Source organism: Podarcis bocagei (genome assembly GCF_964188305.1).
Source record: "Podarcis bocagei genome assembly, chromosome: 16".
NCBI lineage: Eukaryota > Metazoa > Chordata > Lepidosauria > Squamata > Lacertidae > Podarcis > Podarcis bocagei.
Genome location: NC_138142.1, coordinates 29,141,375 through 29,153,596, shown reverse-complemented (window position 1 = coordinate 29,153,596; position 12,222 = coordinate 29,141,375). Strand labels below are relative to the sequence as shown.

At 48.1% G+C, this 12,222-nt stretch overlaps 1 protein-coding gene and 1 long non-coding RNA gene across 2 annotated transcripts in view; one reads left to right on the top strand and one right to left on the bottom strand.

The window, feature by feature from the left end:
• PYGM (glycogen phosphorylase, muscle associated) overlaps positions 1-1,810 on the top strand; it is a 40,826-nt gene extending 39,016 nt beyond the window's left edge. Inside the window, exons 18-19 of the mRNA XM_081174041.1 lie at positions 315-381; positions 1,130-1,810. Of these exons, the coding sequence (XP_081030167.1) occupies positions 315-381; positions 1,130-1,282 (220 nt within the window). The 3' untranslated portion in view covers positions 1,283-1,810. The remainder of the gene's footprint in view (positions 1-314; positions 382-1,129) is intronic.
• On the bottom strand, positions 1,190-11,909 carry LOC308575539. Its single transcript, XR_014002870.1, has 2 exons — positions 11,569-11,909; positions 1,190-2,079 (listed from the first exon to the last, which is right to left on the bottom strand). It is a non-coding gene; the product is annotated as an uncharacterized lncRNA (long non-coding RNA).
• Between the last annotated feature and the right edge of the window lie 313 nt (positions 11,910-12,222).

Sequence of the window (12,222 nt, the reverse complement as noted above, 5' to 3'; positions counted from 1 at the left end):
GTCAGCTTACAGGATGTACTTTGGATTCTCTGTGTGTGAGGAGGAGTTGTTTTGTGGCTGCTCCTGTTACCCTAGTGGCTGGGGTGCGTGTGACTGTGAGTGTGCATGCGCACGCTTAGAGGCAAGAGGGCAGCAGGGACAGCACTGGAGGTGTAAATGACTATCGGACTTTGAAAAGCTGGTACCACTGGATCAAGTCCATCAATTTTGTCGGATTAATTAAATGAAAGAGTTTTAACTGGATTTTGAATAAATGCGCAACCCATCGCCACCACTTTGAATTGCGTTGTTATGCTTCTCTCCCCTCCCTGTAGGTTCAAAGTCTTTGCCGATTACGAGTCCTACATCAAATGTCAAGAAAAGGTCAATGCTCTTTATAAGGTGAGGCGGTGCCCCCCCACATGCCCAATGGTGGTGGGATGGGGACGACGCTGGTGAAAAAGGACTGTTGCCGTGTGCATGTGTGTTTCATTGATCAGGTGTCAATGCCAGATGTGCTGAATGACAGGGGAGCCAAGCAGTCTCGACCTCAACGGTTGCTCTTGTGACTGTCACCCCAGCCTGCTGCTTAGTATCTCCCTTGCATAACTCCTAACTCCAGTCCTAAAACCCAAACCTAAAACACTGGCGTTATCTTTCAAACTGACTCTCGGTGGAGGGAGGGAGTGTCATGCACTGGTTGGACACAAGAGGAATGGGAAGAAGGCTCAGAGCCCAGGGAGTGGTGTTGGGACAGCAAGGAGAGGTCAGAGGGAGAAGACTGCAAAGAGGCAACAGGGCTTAGTGAGCTGGGAGAGTCGGTGGCAGAAAGAAGTCCAGAATCAGAGGCAGAAGCTGAAGAAGATGAGTGGGAGGCCAAAGCGGCAGAGATGATTAAATTCTAACACCTATTACACCCAGGGCTTTAGGGTGTCTCGCACCCACAAACTCATAACAATACGAATCCCAACTTTAAAAGGAAATCCTTGTAGCTGAACCTCTGGCCGCAGGAGGCCCCTAGAGCTGGTCCTCTCCAATGGTTTGGGAACAATTTGGCAGGGGTGTCCAGGTGCCCACACACTGAAATGTGGGGGGGGGGGAGGCTCCCTTCTTCCCTCTCATGATTTGCTGCTTTGATCTCCCTCCACAGAACACCAAGGAGTGGACCAAGATGGTGATCAGGAACATTGCTTGTTCCGGAAAGTTCTCCAGCGACCGCACCATCGCCCAGTACGCCCGTGAAATCTGGGGTGTTGAGCCCAGCCGCCAAAAGATCCCCGCCCCCGACGAGCCTCGGGAGTGAAGGAACCGCCCCCTCATGTGCCATCAGCAACTTCAACGGGGCAGCTCAAAATCAATGGGTCCCTCACCCCCCTTTTTCATCTGGCTCCAAATGTACAATCACTTTTTCTTGTAGGGGGAAGGAGGTCAAAGGAGGAGATTGTTTTTCTGTCTAGGTTCCCCCTCTCCCCATTTTAGAATCTGCCCCATAGGAGCTGTGGCAGGCAATTCAGCCCAGTCCCCCTTCTCCCCCCTTCCTGCCATGCTCTGCTATTTATTTTAAGGGGGGGTCCACACCTTGATTTTACAACCCATCTCTGCTTCTGAAGCCCTCCTTTTGTTCAAAGGGTGAGGGGTGTCTATGGCTTCCCTGCTTTTTAAGGGGGCTTCTCTGTCCCATTTTTATCCTCAAGGGATGGTATTGCTGGGTAGGGAGGGAGGATTTTATCTCCTCACTTTTAAAGCAGCACTTGGCCTGTTTCGTCAAAATGGGGCAACAAGGCTCCTGGAGGGGAGAGGGCGCCAATAATAATAAAGGTTTTAAAAACTACTGTCAGCTGCAGGAATGTATTTTTACAGGGGGGTGGCCGGATACTTGTGCATTCCTGGAGCGTCTTCCTCTGAGCAGGGTGTAATGTGGAGTGGGACGGATCCCCACTGTTAAATCTTTTATTATTTCAAGATGCAGAACCGCCAGGGTCACTCTAAGCAAGGTGGGATTAGGCCAGGGGTCGGCAAACTTTTTCAGCAGGGGGCCAGTCCACTGTCCCTCAGACCTTGGGGGGGGCGGGACTATATTGGGGGGAAATGAACAAATTCCTATGCCCCCAAATAACCCAGAGATGCATTTTAAATAAAAGCACACAATCTACTCATGTAAAAACATGCTGATTCCCAGACCGTCCATGGGCCAAATTTAGAAGGCGATTGGGCTGGATCCAGCCCCCATGCCTTAGTTTGCCTACCCATGGATTAGACTCCGAAGATTCAGGGTTGATCTGAAAATGAGCAGGGTGGGGTGGGATGGGGGGAGAGGGGAATTATTAAAGGAAGCCCCGAGGGTTTGCCTATCCCCAGAGAATCAGACAAATCTGTCCTGCAGCTGGGAGAGGATGTATGTGTCCATCCATTGGGGGTGGGGGCTGCGTTTTGTGTTCCTAATCCTGCCTCCCCCATATCTACAGCGTTCTTCCATTCTCACACCTGACAACCCAACAGACCTCTTACTCAAAGCAGCATTTTTGCGGCTACTACCTTTAATGACTGCGCTCAGTCTCCACAGTTGGAGGCAGTAAATGGTTCTTAGTTCCTGGAAACAGCAGGAGGGGAGAGTGCTGTGTTGTGCTCATTGGGGCAACTGGCTGGCCACTATGAAAATTATAGAATTGTAGAGTTGGAAGGGACCCTGAGGATCACCTAGTTCAATCCCCTGCAATGCAGGAATATGCAGCTGTTCTATATGTGGATTGAACCTGCAACCTTAGTGTTACCAGCTCTACACTCTAACCAACTGACCAGGGGTTCATGTTCACCTGTTCATCCTCCCACATGATCTAGGGCCATTGCTTGCCCACGGTGCCCCTTCCGCTGTCTACATGAGACCTGAATAAAATAGAAAAATAAAAATGGCAGCATAACTCCCTGGTTGCTGCTGACCTCAGCCACTCCCCGATTGTCAAGAAAACACCTTTGACAGGGAAGTTTCTGTGGGGAACTGGGGAGTTAGAACGGATCAGCAAATTTGATCCGATTCATTTTGGATCAAAACTGGGGAGACATAAAATGGGCAAAAGGAGGAAGTTTTGTGACATCAACGGCGACGATAGTGGTGAATGGCTGCGCTGACCTTGTAGACATCTGAGCTTTGATAGAAAGATCACAGAGCAGATCTGCTGTTTGGTCCCACAGTTTACAAAACCCCATATGCACCTGCCCAACTGAGATGAACACTTGGTTGGACTCTAATCTGCAAAAGCTTCTGCGTCCATCTATCTCCAAAGTTGTTCCAGCGCCAGAAGAGTCTCTATTGTGGCTGCTGCTGCAGACACTCTGAGCCAGAGTCACATGAGGACGTCATCTTCTTTAGCTCCAGGCTGTCCAGTTTGTAGATGTCATGTGCAGATGTTGGCGAGAAGGGGGTGCCCTGGCTCTCTCTGGAAAGGAATGAAGAGAAGCCACTAGGGCTGTATTTCTCCTGGTCCAGCCTGGGAGCTTCAGCAAGGTCAAAAGGTGTCACACACACACACAGGTCAAACTGGGGAAGCTGCTATGTGTGAAGGAAACAAATGACAAGCTGCAGTTTGAGAAAGACACACACACACACACACATCCAGAGTAGGTGATCTGTGAGCATCTCAGGGTGCTGGCTGGTGGGAAGATATTCTCCAGAAACCGGATGTGGGAGCACTGGACCTTCAGGTGCCTGTGGAGTGTTCAGTCTACACATATATAAATAAATGCAAATATTACAAAACCAAAGGAAACTACCCCTGGGCCTGCTCACTGCTCAGTCCAGGGTGTGTGCGAGAGCATAGCAGCCTTCTGTGTTGAGGTGACATTGGACAGTCAGAAAACTCTTTGCTGCGCAATCCGTGACGCATATTTCTGCACGTGCTGGAATCAACAAGTGATAAAAAGTGGCAGGTGCTAACCCAGTAAGATGTTGCAGTCAAACCTTACAGCAGCTTTGAGTCAGTACAATGTTTAATTTTATCCTTCCCGTTCTACCCCTTGATGGAGAATGTCCTTTTCTCCCCCCCCCCTTTTATAATAGATTGTGAATACTAGATCTTTGCCATTCAGGCTCTCCTCCTCTTTCTGCTCTGCGGAAAACCTTCTCTTTTTCTTTGTTCTGGTTTAATCATTTCTCCAATATATATATGGGGAGCAGGTGGTCTTGCTTCTTTCTCCCCCCCCCTTCTCTTGCTTCCTTTTTTCATTTCATTTCTTTTTATCTCTTCTTCTTTTCCTTTTCTTTATTCTTTGGTGTCCTCTGCTGGGGGCCTCTCTTAGAGTCCAGAGATTGCACATTCATGGGGGAGGTAGATGGTTAATGGAGGGACCGTCTGTGGGGTTGGCCTCCCAGGCTGGGGGAAGATCCCAGGTGAAGCTGGAAGGGGCTCCTACCATTTGTGGGGGTGGTAAGGGTTCAGAACGACATTTAAGATAGGACTCCATGCTCTCTTTTTTTTTTTGCTTTTTTGTAGCTGTTTTTGTTTACATTAATTTTCTGCATCCTATTTATCATGAAAAAACTTAATAAAAATCTTAATGGCAAAAAGCAGGTGCAGGTGCAGGTGAGAGCCAGTCTGAGCCTCCATCCTAAATACTAGATCCGTTCTTTGCTAAAGATCCCATTTCCCCCATGACCTTGAGCAAATCCCTTCCTTGGTCCCCAGGGGTCAGTGATGGTCCCTAAGGCATCAGGCAGGGAATTGAGAATGTGCCACTCTCCTCCCCGCCAGCCCTTCCAGTCAGCCTCAACAGCTGCTCCTTCACACCCAGAGAGTCATCCCTAAAAATAGTCCCTGCCCCACAGCCACACCTGCTTGTGTTCTTTAGCAGACCTGGGGTGTTTCTCTGCATGTTTTCTTGCAAGAGGGTGATGAGCTTTGAATCAGTCCTGGCGTGCCCTTGTAGTGTTTGGGGTCCAAGGAGGAGCTCCTCATTTGGTCAAGAGAAGGGAACCCGAGAGGGATGACTTAAAAGCCACCTTTGCCACAACTTTCTTCTCACTTCCTTAAGAGTTACAGAGTTTTACCTTGTGGGGTTGCTGGGAGAGCCAGGAAAACAAACAAGGTACAGTGGTACCTCGGGTTAAGTCCTTAATTCGTTCCGGAGCTCCGTTCTTAACCTGAAACTGTTCTTAACCTGAAGCACCACTTTAGCTAATGGGGCCTCCTGCTGCTGCCGTGCCGCTGAAGCCTGATTTCTGTTCTTATCCTGAAGCAAAGTTCTTAACCTGAAGCACTATTTCTGGGTTAGCGGAGTGTGTAACCCGAAGCGTGGTACCTCAGGTTAAGTACCGTATTTTTTGCTCTATAAGACTCACTTTTTCCCTCCTAAAAAGTAAGGGGAAATGTGTGTGTGTCTTATGGAGCGAATGCAGGCTGCGCAGCTATCCCAGAAGCCAGAACAGCAAGAGGGATTGCTGCTTTCACTGCGCAGCGATCCCTCTTGCTGTTCTGGCTTCTGAGATTCAGAATATTTTTTTTCTTGTTTTCCTCCTCCAAAAACTAGGTGCATCTTGTGGTCTGGTGCGTCTTATAGAATGAAAAATATGGTACTTAATTCGTTCCGGAGGTCCGTACTTAACCTGAAACTGTTCTTAACCTGAAGCACCACTTTAGCTATTGGGGCCTCCTGCTGCCGCCGCGCCGCCAGAGCCCGATTTCTGTTCTTATCCTGAAGCAAAGTTCTTAACCTGAAGCACTATTTCTAGGTTAGCAGAGTGTGTAACCTGAAGCGTATGTAACCTGAAGCGTATGTAACCCGAGGTACCACTTTACCACTGTACTCTGTCTGCAGAACTGTACAAGTTTCTCCATTGGCTCTGCTGAGAGAATTTTGAGCAGCTTCTCTTACTGAACTGTTGCCAGTTCAATATAATATAATAATAATTATTTGTTTGTTTATTTATTGTACCTTGCCCATCTGGCTGGGTTGCCCCAGCCACTCTGGGCTGCTTCCAACAGAATATACAAAAACACAACAGAACAATGAAATAAGCAAGTGAGTTTGCTCAATTCCTTCTCCCTCCTGATCTTTTTTTCCTTTCGTGCGTTGCCTTTTGGATTTAAAGTCTGAAGGCAGGGACTGTCTTCCTATAGATGTCTGAGAGGCGCTCGGCACTCAAGCATTTTTTTCTTCTGACCAGCAAGCTTAAAATGCTTCAAATAAATGCAGATCAGCAGAGGGGGAAAAATGTGGAGTCCGGGGTGCTATTTTCACACAGCCATTTTCTCCAAATGTCAACTTGTTTTCCAGAAACAATTCCAAAAACTATGAATGAATGAATTTTATTATTACGGTCACAGACCAGTTCCAACTCACTTACAATATCAGGGAAATCATAAAACACAACAGGAATACACTGAATTGCAATTGGGTATAACAGAGACAATTCAGTTAAAAATATATATTAAATCTTGATCTCAAAAACTATTACTAGTAAGAAAAGTAATTACACTAGATCATCTTAGAATATCTGAGGTTCGTAGTTTCGTGTTTGCAACTTAATCTTGAGCAGGGCTAGTACTGTACTGCGAACCCTTGAGTACACAGGGGCCGCGAAGAACTGATCTTGAGCATTGCCAAGAACAGGAATTCATCGTTCCCTATGGGTCCTCTGCGTTCTGCCCTCTTGGCTGAGCAAAACCGTGTGTGTGTTGCAGTGGCGTAGCGTGGGTTGTCAGCACCCGGGGCAAGGCAAGTAATTTGTGCCCCCTAACCCATGGATTTGCGCCCCCTAACCCGTGGATTTGCGCCCCCTAACCCTAACCCCCAGGTGTTGCGCCCAGTGCGGCTGGCCCCCCCTGCACCCCCCACGCTACGCCACTGGTGTGTTGTCCTCTCAGCTGGAGAAGCACAGCACAAATATGGGATGGAGGGCAGGAAAACGATGACATTTCTAAAACAGGGTGAGCTCCACCCTAGGATGTGGGCATGGGAGGTGGTTGCCCGGTGGTGAGAGAGAGGCACTCTGTGCATGATCAGAGTGCACGTTACTCCTTGCAGGACCGATGTTCAAAACGGACTTGTGTTCTGTGTTGAAGTGAAAGCATTCTTCAGCTGCTCCCAAGGCTCTCTCTGCTTATTATTCCTCCTAGTGTGCCAGAGCCCAAGTCCCAGTTTCATTAAGAAAAAACACACACAAATCCAGGGATGTAAGTGAAGCCTGGGAAGGAGGGAGGGATGCAGCTCAGTGGCAGAGCACCTGCCTTGCAAGTGGAAGGTCCCAGGTTCAATCCCCAGCATCTCCAGTTAGGACTGGGACAAAACCATAGAGAGCTGCTGCCGGCCAGTGCAGGCAATACTGAACTAGATGGACCAATGGCCTGACTTGGCATACTGTATATTCCTAAGCAGGGGTCTGAGCAGGCGTGGGCTGGCAAGTGGGAGGATGGGGGGGGCGGCTCTTCTGAGCTTTGAAGCCCTGCCTGGAGGGCAGATTTCCTCTGATCCCAGCTCCCCCGCCTCCTCCTTCAGGAGAGCAGTGGGCTGGGGCCCCCTCCAGGGCTCATCCTCTGGGTCAGGCTGGCGCTGCAAGGCCCATAATTGGATCTGCAGCTGGCAGGGGAGCCGCAGGACATAATTGGCTGCGCAGTCGGGCGGCTGCTGTGCCACACACTGAGCTGTACCATCACAGGGCCGGGAGCTGGGCACATACCTGCACACCGTCCACCATGCAAATGCCCCCCCCCCAATCACGTATCCTCCTGCTACCTCTGGCTGGAGCTTCCAGCTTTCCCTCCAGGCATTTTAAACTACAACTCCCAGCAGTCCCAACCAGCAGGTCCACAGGGTGCTGTGGCTGATGGGAGTCGTAGTCCAGCATCTGGAGGGCACCACAGGTTTTTAAGCAGAGGTTGTCAAGGATGCTTTAGCTGAGATTCCTGCACAGCAGGGGGTTGGACTAGATGACCCCAGGGGTCCCTTCCAATTCTACAATTCCATGATTCTAGGAAGCTGCCTTATTCTACCAAATCAGGACTGTCTACACTGACAAAGAGTGGCTCTTTGGAGTCTCAGGCCATCCTGGAGAGGCCAGTGGGAAAATATTATTATTTTATGTATTAAATCTGTAGACTGCCTTTCACCCTAAAATCTCAAGGGCATAAAAATAGTACCAATAATGGCATTGTTTGTAGAAGGCAGGAATGGCTGTGGGGTTTTTGGTTGTGCGCTTGCTTGTTTCCACCTTTGCTCTTCCTGCACCAACAGAAGCAGCTGACTCCTAAGGGAAAGCTCACTGGAGCTCTAGGGAGACACAACAGGAAAGTTTCAGGACTGACGCTGGAGCCGGCCATTGAACTGAACCGGGACGTTGCTGCCTGCAAAGTAGATGCTCTGCTACTGAGCTACAGCTGGTCAACACAGGCTGGCAGCGGCTCTTCAGAATACCCAGCAGGGAGAGTCTTTCCCATCACCACCTCCTGCTGTTTTCAGAAACGCCAACTTGCCCTGACATGACCTCCAGCCAATGGGGAGCAGGCCTAGTCAAGACTCCAACTCTCATCAGCCATAGCCAGTGTGGCCATAGTCATGGATAATGGGAGCTGTAGTCAAAAACTTCTAGAGGGTACTGCATCCTCTTCCTCTGTTGCCACATTCAGCAATTGGGGCTTGTTTTTCCTCTGCCCTCCCCATGCCCTTTTCCTTTTCTGTCTTGAGTTTTTAAGGCTGATGGGACGGGCTGCCTTGTTTTTGTTTTTTGTTTTACTTGATTGCATGTAAGCTGAGCCTCCGGAGCTGATGAGCAGGAGAAAATCGCTTTAAATAAAGAAATGCATCATGTGCTGGGCTTTGCCAGTACCGCCAGCCTGAAACTGCCTCTTTATTCCCGCACGCTGCTTTAAAATAGCACCCTCTCTGAGGAGAGAGTGTGGGCAAATCTGCAGCCCGGTGCACCTGTGACTCCTTGCTTCAGGGGGACCCAGGTGTAACTCCCAGAGCAAAGTTGGCACCTGGCAGCCTCAGAGCTGTGACAGACGAGGCCACAGGGATGGCGTGATGCTGTTCTTCCATATCCTTCCCAGGGAAAGTGATGGGAAAGGATATTTGAATTGAACCCATCAGAAAAGGAGAGTGCCTATTCAAGTCATTTTTCTGTGGGTGGGGAGGCAGCCGGGGGGTGAGGCCTGCCCCATGGTCATGACCTCATACCCTCCAACTTTTCACCTATGAAAACATGGACATCCTATTCCTTAATAATAATAATAATAATAATAATAATAAAATTTATTTATACCCCACCCATCAAACTGGGTTGCTGCAGCCACTCTGGGCGGCTTCCAACATAGATTAAAAACATAATAAAACATTAAACCAAAAAACCCCCTTCCCAGCCTTCAGATGTATTCTAAAGGTTGTATAGTTACTTATCTTTTTGGCTCGGGGGGGTTGCATAACTCCGTACCCTCCAACATTTCTCCAATGAAAATAGGAACGTCCATACAATAATATGAGTACATTCATATGTAAAAAAAGGAATATACAACAGGATAGATAGGAAGTCCAATGTGTTGGTACGTATATGATTTGGGGGGGGGGGGTTGTCTTTGTTTTTTCTCTTTGTTTTTCTTTTTTATTTTCTTTCTCTTCAGGTATGTAAAGTTGGTATATAATCTCGGTATACATGTTGAAAATATATTATAATAAGCTCTGTAATGTAATATGACAATATTTACCAATGTAACATAAGAATGTTAATAAATAAATAAAATTGCCTGTGATAGAAATGGCAAAAAAAAGGAACGTCCTAAGGAAAAGTAGGACATTCCAGGATCAAATCAGAAACTGGGATGACTTCTGTAAATCTGAGACCGTCCCTGGGAAATAGGGACCCTTGGAGGGCCTGCAATCTCATGTAGTAGCTCTCCTTTTCCTGGCCAATCTGAGTAATCCGATCCACAACCTGTACCTCCTGCTCTTCACTTTGTGTTATTAAAAACATTTAAAGCCACCTTCAAGGGTGAAATCCTCTCAAGGCAGCAAAAGGAATCAACTAAGGTCCGTCCAACCACTGTCGCAATTCACTAAACAATTGAGAGCCAGCAATCATAATGAAGCAAAACATAACCCCCTTTTAAAAATAAAATAAAATCATATTGCATTCACTGTTTTGCATTTACATCTTACTGTTGCCTCCAAGGAGCTCAAGGTGACTCGCATAGTTGCCCCCCACTCCTCGTTTAATCTCCACAGCAACCCTGTGAGGTAGGTTAGGTAGAGAGGCGGTGAATGGCACCCAAGTAGATAGAGAGATAATTTATTACGGTCAAAGACCAGCTCACATAACATAACAATTGGAGCAGATTGCAGCAATAGCTCATGAGTTAAAATTGAGATATATACATACACCCATACACCTGAGATTTGGGCTACCATAAAAAATTGACCCTGAGGCACCCCAAAAGGCGACTTCAGCATTTCCCTAGTAAGCTATTTTATTCTAGAGGATGATCTGTGCCTACAAATCTGGGTGGCACCCAAGGTGAGAGCTTCATGGCTGAGTATGAAAACGCAGCTAAAATTCACCATCAGACCCAAAGGAAACCTCTTGGGTCTTTAGGTCTGCCTGCTGAGTTGGGTAGGACCCAAGATACGTCTCAAGAGGGCGAGGAAAGGAGCAGTCTGTACATGCTCAAAGGTGTTTTATTTCGTACTGTCCTAGGCGTATTCCAGGTTTTAGCCTCGGTGCTGAGTTCTGGAACTTAGGCCCTCTATGAATTGGCCCAGAACTCTCAGTTCTTCCCACTCTGGGCTTCCCCAAAAGCTCAGGTTGGAAAAACAGTGATTGAAAGAGAAGCACCTGGCGGTTGTTTTTCCACTGCGTCCTCACTCTGCTGTCCAGTGGGTGGGTGGGGGACCTTAGACTGCCTGATCCTGAAAAGAGGGTGCTGTAGGTGGTGGAACTGAAAGGGGGTGTGCCTTGGCCTGTATTGCCGAAACCTGGGTGGGTGAGCCGGGTGGGCCTGACCTCAGACCCCCTGAAGGTTTCCCCTGTAAGATTTGGAAGATACGGGACACATAAAAGGAAGTTCTTTATTGACGCAGCACATAGTTAAACTATGGAACTCACTGCCACAGGAGGCAGGGGGTGGCTACCAATCTGCACGGCTTTAAAAGAGGATGGCACAAACTCCAGGAAGAGAAGACTATCAGTGCCTCCTGGCAGTGGCGTAGCGTGGGGGGTGCAGGGGGGGCTGGCCGCACCGGGCGCAACATCTGGGGGTTAGGGTTAGGGGGCGCAAATCCACGGGTTAGGGGGCGCAAATTACTTGCCTTGCCCCGGGTGCTGACAACCCACGCTACGCCACTGCCTCCTGGCAATGTTGGCTGTGTTCTGTGTCCACAGCTGGAGGTGGGAAATATCAGTTACTGGAAACCACAGGAGGGGAAAGGGCTCTTGGGCTTGAATCCTGCTGTAGGTTTTCCTTGGGCTGGCCACTGTGAGAACAGGTTGGCCTGACCCTGCAGGTGCTTCTTAGGCCAGGGGTCAGCAAACTTTTTCAGCAGGGGGCCGGTCCACTGTCCCTCAGACCTTGTGGGGGGGCCGGACTTTATTGTTTTTTTGGGGGGGAGAACGAATTCCTATGCCCCACAAATAACCCAGAGATGCATTTTAAATAAAACGACACATTCTACTCATGCAAAAACACGCTGATTCCCAGACCGTCTGTGGGCCAGATTTAGAAGGCGATTGGGCCATTCCTTTTTTTTGTTGGAACAATTTCTTTTTTCCAGTTTTTAGCAGTTAGGATCCTTGCCGCTCCTGTGCCACTGTTAGAGTATATTGAACTGGTTAGATTAACAGAGGCAATTAGAGATCACACTAGATAAGAGTTTCAAAAAGCATGGGGGAAATGCAGAGAATACTTCACAAAACAGTGCCCTAAAATACGTACCTGGACTTGTTTGGATTTGTAATGTCTGCAGGAGACTTTGGGGATATTTAAGTTATAATTAGAAAAATCTTAATAATCATTCATAAAGGAAACAGCTTATAAGAAGTAAATAAGGAGGCCAGATACAGGATAAAGGAAGTATTTTATTTGGTTGTTTGTATTGTTGTATGTTATGCTTATTGTATGTTATGTTCACGTTTAATGAGGGTGGATTTCTGTATTGGGGGGTGGGGGGTTTATGTTATGTTGTAAATAAAAGTTATAATAAAAAAATAGAAGGCGATTGTGCTGGATCTGGCCCCCGGGCCTTAGTTTGCCTACCCATGTTCTTAGG